Source organism: Geotrypetes seraphini, chromosome 3, assembly GCF_902459505.1.
Source record: "Geotrypetes seraphini chromosome 3, aGeoSer1.1, whole genome shotgun sequence".
In the NCBI taxonomy this organism is placed as follows: domain Eukaryota; kingdom Metazoa; phylum Chordata; class Amphibia; order Gymnophiona; family Dermophiidae; genus Geotrypetes; species Geotrypetes seraphini.
In genome coordinates, this window is record NC_047086.1 from 125,636,666 (window position 1) to 125,649,377 (window position 12,712).

General features: G+C 43.4%; 1 protein-coding gene across 3 annotated transcripts in view; it reads left to right on the plus strand.

The window, feature by feature from the left end:
* The window catches only part of KIF13B (kinesin family member 13B), a 485,412-nt gene that overhangs the window by 229,527 nt on the left and 243,173 nt on the right, over positions 1 to 12,712 (plus strand). For all 3 annotated transcript variants that reach the window (XM_033935468.1, XM_033935467.1, XM_033935469.1), the window contains exons 16-17: positions 1,814 to 1,995; positions 3,965 to 4,175. In XM_033935468.1, the coding sequence (XP_033791359.1) occupies positions 1,814 to 1,995; positions 3,965 to 4,175 (393 nt within the window). The remainder of the gene's footprint in view (positions 1 to 1,813; positions 1,996 to 3,964; positions 4,176 to 12,712) is intronic.

Consider the following 12,712-nt stretch of genomic DNA (forward strand, 5'->3'; position numbering starts at 1 on the left):
AGAAGTCTGGAATTGGCAGTGCAGGAGGAGGGTACAGATAAAATCAACTTATGTGAGCAACGGAGTATAAGGAGAGTCAAGGGAGGAGAGATACTGAAGAGCTTCAGAATGAACACATTTGTAGGTTAGTAATAGGAGTTTGAACTGTATTCAGAGCCAGTGCAGCAGAATTTTGCACAGCTTGCAGGTAGTAGTTCAGCGGGAATCTTCTTAGAAGTAAATTGCAGTAGTCTAAGCATGAGGTCAAAAGGGTGTGGACAAGGGTCTGGGTAGTGTGTTCCGAGAGGAAGGGGTAAATTTTGGAGGTGGTGTAGAGATAGAAGCAACAGGCTTTCGCAGTCTGTTGGATGTCCTTAGAAAATGAGAAGTTCCAAGGTTACGAGCAGAGAAAACGGGAACGATAACAGTATTATTGACAGAAATGGAAAATGAGGGAGGGGGCAGAGGGTTTAGGAGGAAAGAGGAGCAGCTCAGTCTTAGACATGTTTAGTTTCAGGTGCTGGCGGGACAGACAGGAGGAAACTTTTTCTTGGTTTTCGCTAAATTCTCAAGTGTAGAGAGGTAATCAGGGAATCATCAGCATTTAGTGTCAGCATATAGATGATACTAGAAGCTATGGGAGAAAATCAGGGCCTCGAAGGATGAGATACAGAGAGAGAAGGGATCCTAAGACAATCCTGGGGTACACCAACTGTTAGCTGGATGGCAGCAGAGGAGGATCTACCAACACATATACTAAAGGTGCAATGGGAGAGGTAGGAGCAAACCAGGAGAGGACAGATTTGTGGAATCCAAGCGAAGACAGTGTATCAAGGAGTAAGCAGTGATTAACAGTATCAAAAGCAGCAGGCAGGTCAAGAAGGATGAGGATTGAGTAAAGGCCCTTGGATCTGGCCAGGAACAGGTCACTGCAGACTTTGATAAGGGTGGCCCATGTGAAGTGTAGGGGGTAAAAGCCAGATTGTAGAGGATCAAGTCAGTCAAAATGAAAGGAAGTCGAGGAAGCGACCGAGAAGAGTACGTTCAAGTAGCTGGCTGGAGAGGGGAAAAGAAAAGGAGCCAGAATAGTGTGAGAGCTTATGGGGTGGAATGGAATGGGTTAGGGAGTAAGATTGGGGAGAGCAAGAATAAGAAGCAGAAAGTGAATTAGAGACATAGGGAGAGGAATAGAGAAAGGAAACAAACGTACAAAGGAAGTGTGGCAGTAAGAATAGGGAGGCACACGGAGTGCACTAAGGAGCCAGCTGCTCACACCGCCCTGCCGGGTTTAAGTAGGTTTATAAGGTCATAGAGTGCTTGATTGGCAGTTAGGAGGTGGGACCATAGCCAGAAGTAGCACCAATCAGAAGCAAGAGGCGGGGCAACATGCAGCAAGAGAGGGAGAAGATAGAGAGTTGGTCTGCAGTCTGTCCTAACTAACTACAGGAGGGAGGAAGAGGCTATTCAGGACACGGGCAGAAATTTGAAAACCTCCCCAGTCTTTTATGTTTTAGATAGAAGTTACTGATTAAATTGAAATGGATTTTCTTTCTTCTGTTAGCCAAGGTTTCTGGGTCCCCGTGTAGGTATGGCCAATTAACTGTCTCTAACGAGCCAAATATTCACCAGTGTGATTGTGTCTATATTCTTTTCTCTTAATTGAAGTATGCAGTGTTATTTTTGGTATTGTAGATATAGTCCATATTGATTAAATATACTGTACAATTGCAGTCTCTTTCATCAGAAATGGTGGTTTTGTGACCTGTTTGTTCAGAAATAAGTAAATCAAAATGTAGCTGTTCTTTTATAAGCATTTTAAAATCTTTTGTTTTAGGATCAATTTGCCGAAAAAGAAATATGAGCAGGAGGAAGAAGATCATGAAAATAACTTGAGAACCAGCAGCAGTTTTGAGCAGCTAGATGCAGATCAGGACAACTCCAGTGAGGTGTCCAGTGAGATTGTCAGCTATGAATATGCGCAGATGGAGGTGATGATGAAGGCCCTGGGACATAATGGTAAGAGAAGCAGGCAGAAATCTGTTCTTTTCTGTAATTAGAGGCAGAATACATGGATACTAGGTTAAGAAATGTAGCACTTGTTGATTCAGTTTTTGGGTAATCAATAACTGTGCGCATGGAAGAAATTTGCTGTAATTCATAGGATTCAGTTAAACCAATATTGCACACATTAAATATTTTAAGGCATGCTAACAAATGCACATTTCTAGTAATTAACTGTGGTCCACCTTTTGCCTAAGTTCATTTAGCTTTCCAGTATTATCTTAGTAATACAGAAGCTGCCTGTGCTTATGGCTTTCTGGGAGCAAAACACATTGGATTTGAGACCTTAGTACACTAAATCATAGACATCTGTTTAATTTATCCATGTTTAAAACCATAAAACAAAGGGAAAGCTAATTCTAGTGCTGAAGTAGAAAATGACACGGGGACAAAGTTTGTCCCCATCCCGGTCCGGTCCCTGTCCCTGCAGGCTTCTGTCCCCATCCCTGTGGACTTTGTCCTCATTTGCACAAGCCCCAAACACTTGTGATTTTATATTTAAATCTTTTTATTAAAGTATAAAAAGGAACAAGATTCTGTACAACTGTTTATAAATCACAAATAGAGCCTTCCATTTTGAGGTAGTTTTGGTACAACCTTCCCAAAGATTCAGTTGCCTGTGTTTTTGCATCATCTGGGAAGGTAGTTGGATTGTCTTTAAGCATGGGTGTCGAAACGAACCAGCTCTATGTAGTGTCTATTAAATGTTGGGAATGCTTCTTGTTGCTAGCAATGTTTGATGAATCTGTTACAGTAACTGTAAGATGCTTGAGCAGCTGGGCACATAATGGAAGGACATTGGAAGTGATAGAAATCTGATCAGTAGTCAAGGCTTTTATTGCCATATCAAAGACGGACAAGACACAGATGATGTCATTTAACGGTAGTTCATTTAAATCCAAAAGCAGCTTCTGCAGTTTTCTAATCATTGAATTCAGTTGCCAAGGATGTGTTAAGTTTTTACATATTGATATTAGTATCAAGTTTTAGGAGAATGGCATGGGGAAAAAAGTTTCTCTGTCCCCATCTCAGCCCTGTCCCTGTGGACTCTGTCCCCATCTCCACCGGCTCTGTCCTATAGGTACATTCTCTATGCTGAAGGCTAGAGGTTTTGGGAGCAGCAATATGAATAGGTTAGTACCGTTTTGATATGTACTGGTGTTGTAAAGCTGAAGAATGGTTTGTTTTGATCTGTACAGAGTTCAAGACTTTGAGAGAACTGAAAGTGGCAGAGTCAGAAGATTTTGTTTAGGCCATACATGTGGCTCAGAGTATAAAGAATTAATTTTCTTTCTAACTGTAGATATCTGGCTTGGTTATAAATAAAAGAAACAGTAATTTGTACCTGTTAACACTCATGATGATCATCATAAAAATGTTTTTGGGATGTCATATATCTAAGGCTGATAACTCTTGTAGACTAAATAAACACATTTCAGCTGCAGTATGGTAAACTGAGTGTAGGGGAAGGGGGTAAATAGCTATTTTGGAGTCAGATAGAGTTGTGGTTCCTGTAGCCTTGCTTTCAGCACAGCATCACTCAACATTTTAATCTATGGTGAAATTTGTGTAGGTTCAGTAAGGATTTCAATAATTTGCAGTGTGTATGTATTGTATATGTTTTTATGGAAACCGTTTAGTTGTAGACAATATATAAATTTTAAAAATAAATAAATGTATATCTTAACCATTGTTGTGTAGTTAATAAAATCTTTTACATAAATGAGAAGCCATATGTAAACGGAAACTAAATTAAATAAATTTTCTAATCCAAAACTGGAACCAGAAAGTATAAACAAGAACTTAAAAGCAGAGAAAAAAAAATATAAAATTGCATATGAAAATTCAAGTTCTTATAATTTTGATTTGTGCTTTGGTGCAAAAACTATTCTTAATGTTTGTTTTGAATTCTTATCATGGCTAGATCCACTGCAGTCGATAGTGCAGACACTGGAGCAGCAACATCAAGAGGAAAAGCGATCAGCACTGGAGCAGCAGAGAATCATGTATGAGCATGAACTGGAGCAGCTACGCAGGCGACTGTCCCCTGAGAAGCAACACTACCGCTGCATGGACAGGTTCTCTTTCACCTCGCCGAGCGCACAGCAGCGCCTGCGCCAATGGGCAGAGGAGAAGTGAGTAATCAGTAATGCGTAGCTGTTGTAAAGACTGTAATTCTTAATACTCCCATTCCCCAATTCAAAGGACAGGAAATGAAAGATTTAAAAGTTGTGCATGGAAGTGGAGCAAGATAACATCTTAGAGCGAAGATGCATCTAGTTGAGCTCTGTTTCTCTTATCACTTTAAGCAGATTTCTTTGTGAAGCTTTTTATTTTTCTTATTCCCTCTGGATGGGCAAGAGAGAAGGGAGAATCTGGGTCTATTTGCTGCCATCCTCTGGAGGCATGCCTGAATGTAGTGGTGAGGGAAGGGGCCTCGGTGCCTGATTTCCCCCTCCCCCTACACTCTCACACACTCTTTATGCACAGGCCCCACTCCAAGATAGTGGTACTAAATGCTTGGATGCTCAAGCCTCACCAGCCAAAGAGATTCATAGCCCATGTCCCCATGCATGGAAAAGCTGGTTTCAGAGGCTGCAGCAGCCTGCTTGTTTCCTTGCTCCTCAGCATCATGATCTCAGGCTCCAGCAGAGAATATTTTTTGCTGGTGGGTTTGAGCAACCCTGCCAGCAAAGATATGATTGGGGCAGGAGGATAGAGGTGACCCGGGAAATTATAGACCGGTGAGTCTAATGGCGGTGCTAGGCAAAATGGTAGAGACTATTATAAAGAACAAAATGAAAGAACATATACATAAGCATGGATTAATGAGAGAAAGCCAACATGGATTTAGTCAATGGACATCTTACCTCGCCAATCTACTGCATTTCTTTGAAGGGATGAATGGACATGTGGATGAAGGTGAACTGATTGATATTGTGTGTTTGGATTTTCAAAATGCATTTGACAAAAGTACCTCATGAAAGACTTCTGAGGAAATTAGAAAGTCATGGGATAGGAGGTAATGTCCTATTATGGATTAAGAACTGGTTGAAAGAAAACGGAGAGTAAATTTAAATAGTTAATATTCTCAATGGAAAATAGTGGGGATCCCCAGGGGTCTGAGCTGGGACAACTGCTTTTTAACATATTTATCAATGATCTAGAGATGGGAATAACTAGTGAGATAATTAAATTTGCTGATAACATAAAGTTGTTAAAAGTTGAGAGGATTGCAAGAGGACCTTGTGAGACTGGAAGACTGGGCGTCAAAATGTTAGATGACGTTTTATGTGAGCAAGTGCAGTGATGCATGTGGGGAAAGAGGAACCTGAACTATAGCTCTGTGATGCTGGGTTCTATGTTTGGAGTCACCACCCAGGAAAAAGATCTAAGTGTCATTGTTGAGGATACGTTGAAACCCTCAGCTCAATGTACAGCAGTGGCTAAGAAAGCAAATAGAATGTTAGGAATTATCAAGAAAGGGAATGGAAAACAAAGATGAAAATGTTATAATGCCCTTGTATCACTCTTATGGTACGGCCACAACTTGAATACTGTGTGCAGTTCTGGTTGCCATATCTCAAAAAAGATGTAGCTGAATTAGAAAAAGGCAATGAAAATGATAAAAGGTTTGGGATGACTTCCTTATGAGGAGGGGCTTAAGTGGCTAGGGCTCTTCAGCTTGGAGAAGAGATGGCTAAGGGGTGATATGATACAGGTCTATAAAATACTGAGTGGAGTGGAAAGAATAGATATGAATCACTTCACTCTTTTACAAAACTACTAGGATTAGGGGGCATGTAATGAAGCTACTAAATAGTAGATTTAAAACAAACAGGAGAAAATATTTCTTCACTCAATGTATAATTAAACTCTGGAATTCGTTGCCGGAGAATGTGGTGAAATCAGTTATCTTAGCCTGGTTTAAAAAAGGTTTGGATAATTTCCTAAAAGATAAGTCCATGGAGAAGTCCATTATTCAGATGGTTTGGAGAAATCCATTGCTTATTCCTAGGATAAGCAGCATAAAATCTGTTTTACTATTTGGGATCTAGCTTAGGCACCTGGGACCTGGGTTTGCTACTTTTGGAAACAAGGATACTGGGCTTGCTGGACCTTTTGGTCTGTCTCAGTATGGCAATTCTTATGTTCTTAAGCAATGCTTCTCCCCCTCCAATTCTGGCTACACCCCTGCTTGTGATGCAATCAGTAATCCTAGAGCTGCTTCATGCTATAGCTTCTGCATCAACAGAAGGAAGAGCTGCTATAGTGTCCTCCTGGCATCTGGCTTGAAGCCATCATTAAGCCCCAGCACAGTGGTGTACCAAAGGGAGGGGGGTGAGTCTGCCCTAGGTGTAGCCCATAAGGTGATGCTTCGAGGGCCAGCATCATGAACTACTTCCGGCAGTGGCAGTGTTTACAGTTCATTGCTCTGCCAGAGTTGAACCTTCCTCTCTGCCAGGTCCTGCCTTCATGGAAACAGGAAATAGGCGGGACCTGGCAGAGAGGAAAGCCAAAAGCCAGCAAAAGCCATGAGTTTTGAAGCTGCACTGCTGACAGAGGGGAGGGCTTGACAGAGAGAGAGGGGAAAGAAATGCTGCACCCAATTGAGGGAGACGAGAGGAAAGGAGGGAGAAGGAAGACCAAGGAAAGGGAGATTTGGATCAATTTGTTCATTCCTCCAGCAAAGTTCTCTTCATATTCTTATACATTCTCTGATAATGTCCAAGCTTGATTATTGCAATTCCATTCTCATTGGTTTCCCGAAAGTTAATTCTCAAAAAACTGCAGTGCTGCTCTTTACTTCAAGTAATTCCCCAAGAAATACTTTGAATTTCATTATGAAGGGAGTCCCCCTAAAATTTTCATCAACAACCAAAATCCTAGGCATTGTAATAGACAATGCTTTGTTTCCATTCGCATATCTCCAAGGTGGTATCTTCTTTTTATGCTCTCCGTTAGTTGTGGTGTTTTAAATGTTTGTTGTCTGTTGGTGTGGGGTTGTTTATTTTTTTGTCCCAGTGACAGTCTAGTTTCATTTTGTAATCTGCTTTGGATGTTTTTTTCAAGATGATATACATGAGGAGGAGTTGGCATCAGCAAGAAAAAGGAGGTAACATATTTTTCGCTCCATAAGACACACTTTCTCCACCTCCAAAAAGGGGGTGGAAATAAGGGTGCATCTTAAGGAGCAAATGTTAAAAAAAAAACCAAACAAGAACCGTACCTCCTTTTGGCGTCCCGGCGGTCCAGCGCTCTTTCCGCGCTCCTGCCTGGGTTCCACTGCTCTCTTCCAGCAGTGGCACAGCGGTGCAGGAAACAGGCGTGTGCTTTTTCCGTGCCTGCTTGGTCCCTCCTTGCACTCCGAATGGCTGCCTGTCAGTTCTCGCTGGACGAGAACTGACAGGCAACCATTCGGATCGCAGGGAGGGACCAAGCAGGCATACACCTGCCTCCTGCACCGCTGCCAGACGAGAGCAGCGAAACCCAGGCAGGAGCTCAGAAAGCACACTGGACTGCAGGGATGCCAAAAAAGGTACGGTGGGGGGGGGGAGTGCCTGCCTGCCTGCCTTTGCCTTTGGGCTGGCTGGCTTGGGACTGGCTGGCCGGGTTGAACTGGGCCTGGCTGGTCGGGTTGACTGGGGGTTAGCTGTTTGCTTTTGGGCTGGCTGGCTGTCTTGGGACTTGCTGGCTGGCTTGGGGGGGTTGGCTGGTTGCCTTTGGGCTGGCTGGCTGGCTGGCCGGGTTGACTGGGGACTGACTGGCTTGGCACTGGCTGGGGGGTTTGTGAGCTGGCTGGCTGCCATTAGACGTGTCTACCATTAGACATGCCCACCACTAGATGTGCCCTCTACCCTGTCCCAGCCTACTACTAGACTACCAAAGGGGGGACAGGGGACAGGGCGCACCATTTGGTTCAGAATTTTTTTTCTTGATTTTTCCTCCTCTAGAGGTGGGTGTGTCTTATGGAGTGAAAAATACGGTACTTAGCCTTTTTATAGGTTTCAGATGAGCCCCCATCTTTGAATACTGTATTTGACTTGAGAGACCATACCTTCATAAGGACATTGAAAGGATAGAATGATAATAGAAGACAACTAGCAAAAAATAGTGTATATCCACCTACACCAACCCAACATTGGGGAGAGGACAATTTTCATAACAATTCAAGATCTTGTAAAGTGCTGACCCATGGATTTTGTACCACTTTTCAAAGGGAAAATACACATATACATTTCCTTTGAGGATTGCTCCAGGAAAAATCCCCACAGAGAGAATTGTTGCTGTGATAGTTAAGATAAAGTAGTAGGGAGAGGGCGGTGACAAGGCTTAAAACTGGGGACCACTGAGCTTTGATCAAGCATTGTCACTACTAAGCTAAATTAAATTTGGTGACATTCTGGAAGTCAGATTTTTCTGGCACTTCATCACTATTGTAAATTAGAAAAGGCCATTGTGGGGGGAACCCCAAGATAGCAGCCATGTTTTGTTGAAGAGTTGACTACTTCCTGTTCAGCTGCTACCTCACCTGCATTTAATTCTATATTCCCTGATTGGAGAGATAGGGAAAAGTAAGGTAGCCTTACCAACGACTCCAGGTTTGACCCAGATAATAATGTGTAGATTTACCACTTCTATGTCATCTTTGGTAGTTGCTGGAGGCTTCCTCGCTACAGAGGTACCACTAGGAAGAAGTAATTTAAGCTTCTTTCTTGAAGTGAGGCAACTCATGGAGTCAACGGGATGAAAACCAGTGCTAGAGAACACTTCTACAGGTGCAGTTCAGACACTCAAGATTGCAACTGAATCCAGATTGGAGAAATTGGATCAGTCTGAGCTTGACTGGGGCTCTGGATAAGAATCCAGTCCAGATCTTGGGACTAACAAGTGGTGGTGGCTTGCCATCATCATCTGTTACTCTTGAAGTTATCTGGCAAGCAGTAATGCATGTAGACCAGTGGTTCACAAACCCTGTCCTGGGGGACTCCCAGCCAGTCGGGTTTTTAAGATATCCCTAATGAATATGCATGAGAGAGATTTGCATACCTGTTGCTTCCATTATATGCAAATCTCTCTCATGCATATTCATTAGGGATATCTTGAAAACCTGACTGGCTGGGGGTCCCCCAGGACAGGGTTTTTGAACCACTGATGTAGACCAAAAAAGTTGAACCAAGTAGTGGTGGATTAATTAGCGCCTCTTCAAGAAATTCAGCATGCAAAGAGGAAATATGGTACTTGGAATACACAGGAATTGAGACAGGCCAAAAGGGTCCTTTGAAAATTAGAACAGCAGTGGAGGAAAGGCTCTGATCCATTGTCACTGGAAGAATGTTATAGCTTTGGCTACTTATAAAGCAGGGGTGCCCACACTTTTTGGGCTTGCGAGCTACTTTTAAAATGACCAAGTCAAAATGATCTACCAACAATAAAATTTTAAAAAAACACAACGCACACTGTACGCATAGAATTGTAAATTATCATTTCTATTCCGGGGTTTTTTCAAAGAGGTCAAAGCAGATGACTCTATGCACTGTCACCTCAGTAACAACCATACAAAAATAGACAAATACCCAACCCCTCCCTTTTTACTAAACCACGATAGCAGTTTTTAGCGCAGGGAGCTGCGCTGAATGCCCAGCGCTGCTCTCGACGCTCATAGGCTCCCTGCGCTAAAAACCTCTAATGCGGTTTAGTAAAAGGGGACCATATTATAAAATATAGAGAGCAGATATAAATTCAGACACATTTTGATCACTAAATTTAAAATAAAATCATTTTTCCTACCTTGTCTGGTGATTTCATGAGTCTCTGGTTACACTTTCTTCTTCTGACTGTGCATCCAATCTTTCTTCCCTTCTTTTAGCCTGTATGCTTCCTCTCCTCCTGACCTCATTCCCCCCCCCCAACGTTTTCTTCTTCTCTCCCTGCCCTCTCTTTCTCTCTTCATGCCCCCTTTCTTTTTTTCTGTTTCTCTTCTTTCCTTCTGTCTCCCTGCCTGCCCTCTTTCTCCCTCCCTGCCCTCCCCCAAGCCACTGCCATTGCCGCTGCCATCGGATAACAGGCCCCCAAAACCGCCCGCCACCGCCCACCTCCTTGCTTCGGGCCCACCAGCATTCCTCTCCCCGACGTCAATTTTGCCATCGGAGAGGAAGTTCCGCTGGCTAGAACTTCCTCTCCGACGGCAGAATTGACATTGGGGAGAGGAAGGCTGATCGGCCCAAGATCGACCTATTTCGAGAAATGCTGCCGGGTCCTGCCTTTGAGGAAACAGAAAGTAGGCAGGACCTGGCAGCAAGAAGAGCAAATTGCAAGCTTCACTGACCTGTCTCCCGCTTTAGCCCGCGAACGGGGCTCTAACATGTGCGTGCCGGCTTCCCTTCTCTCCCCCCCCTCGACATAACTTCCGGTTTCAGAGGGAAGAGAAGGGAAGCCGGTACAAGCACACGTTAGCTCCCGGAGCATAAATTCTCCAAGCCAGGTTTTTTTTTTTTTTACGTTGAGCAGCGGAGGCAGCAGCAGAATTCAGGAGCAGGCCAGTCAGGAGGGGAAAAAAGAGAAGGGAAGAAGGGAACCTGCTCTGCGATCGACTGGGGTCGCCTGAGCGAGCGACCTGTCGATCGAGATCGACGTGTTGGGCACCCCTGTTACAAAGCATCAGTGGTAAATTCAAAAAAAGTTATTTTTTTATTTTTTATAAACAATTTGCTGCAACTTCCTCAGGCTCTAAGGATTTGTTCATGATTGTGAATTCTTTGCTCCAAGAATGAACAAAAATAATTTACCTACTTGTGATCAATTTGCAGATTAGCTTTACTCAAGGCAAAAAATTATGGAAACTTTACCTTCATTACTGGTTGAACTGGCTCTTGAGGTTTCTGTTGAAGTTTGAACTAAGTTTTTCTGATTGGTATTGTGGATGTAGTACAGGCTAACCATGTGCAACATCAGTGTTGAAGGCATTGAAAGTTGAAATAGGTCCATCATTAGGTTTTTGGTTCTGCAGGATATGAATGTTTTAAATAAATAATTAATGACCCTAGTACTTTAGATAGATTGTGAGCCCACCAGGACAGATAAAGTTAAATGCTTGAGTACCTAACTGTAAACCTCTTAGATAGGTGGAATATAAATACCCCAAATAAATCATTGTTACTAGAATGTCAGTATTAGAGAATGGATCTGTTGAAATATCAAGTGCTCTATTAGAAGGGCTCGGAAAGAAGGTGGTTCGGGATTTCATGAGTTCGAATCAGAAACATAAACAAATGGAAACAGTATGAGGAGGTTCAACATAAGGTTCTTGAACTTCCCCAAAGGAGAGAGGTAATGGTTACTGCAGATGGGCAGACTGGATGGGCCATTTGGCATTTATCTGCCATTATGTTTCTATGTAACCTATATGATACCAAGGGATCTATCTTTTAAAGAAATATCTGGGTGATATATTAAAGATTTCAGCTGAGGTCTTCTCTCCCTTGAACAAAGTGTTGTAATTAGTGCTGCCCGATTCAGGAAAAAAAAATTCGATTCGGTTCAGCCTATTGAATTGATTTTTCGATTCAATTCGATTTTCTTGCCCAATTGGGTGTTTTTTTCCAAACATCCTGGTGGGTTTATTTTATAGCCTCTTCACCCTCTTTGCCCTCTCCTACTCCTACAAACAAAAAAGACTTTTCCTCTCTCTATTAAATTCTAGCTCACGTTTGCGGTCCAACACCAGCTCTGGAAGGATACACATTTCAAATCTGACATATTGTAATCACAAAACAGAAAATAAAATTATTTTTGCTACCTTTTGTTGTCTGGTCATTTTTCAGATCTTGTTGGTCCTGGTTGTCTTCTGATCAGGCTCTCCTTCTTTCTTCCTTCTCCATGCTAACCATCCATCTTCCATCTCTGTCCTCCCCTTCTGTTTCCCTTTCCTCTCCCGGAGGTCTGGCATCTTTCCTTTTTTTCATTTCCATTGCCCCGCAGCTGCAGCGATGGACCTCACCATCCACAGATCCACCATCTCTCCTTTTCTCATCTACTCTTTCATCTAGCATCTCTCTTCTGTGTCCCTGTTCCTATTCTCCCTCCATGCCCAGCATCTTATCTCTCCCCATATCCAGCTTCTTCTTTCTCTCTTCCTTACTTCCTGTATCCCTTTCCCCAGGTACAAGCTTTCTCCTACTATCGCGCCTGCCATCCTGCACCTTGCCCACCTACTTTGGAGCAGTATCTGTCCCTCTTGTACCCTTCCCCTTGTGGTCTTGCATTTCTCTCTCCCTCTCTCCATTAGTCCAGCACCTCTCCTCTGCTTTCCTCCCCCTCTTTTTGGTCTCTCTCTCTCTTCTCTTCACTTCACCCCAGGTCTGGCATCTCCCCTCCCCTCTCTTACTCCTTCCTCTTACTCCCTTTGCACAAGCCTGCCTCCCCACCGCCAAAGGGGTGACGGGTCTTAAGCGCGCGAGACAGACGCGTGCCGACAAACGAGCGCCGACAATTCAGCACAAGACTTCAGCGCGCCGCAGAAAAACCTTCTTTTAAAGGGCTCCGATGGGGGGTGTGGGGGAACCCTCCCCCACTCTACTTAATAGGGATCGTGCTGCCGTGTTGGGGGGTAGAAACTCGCTGGTGTTATAGCGATCCCTGCAGCTGCCCATGGTCCTCAGTGGTACGTTCT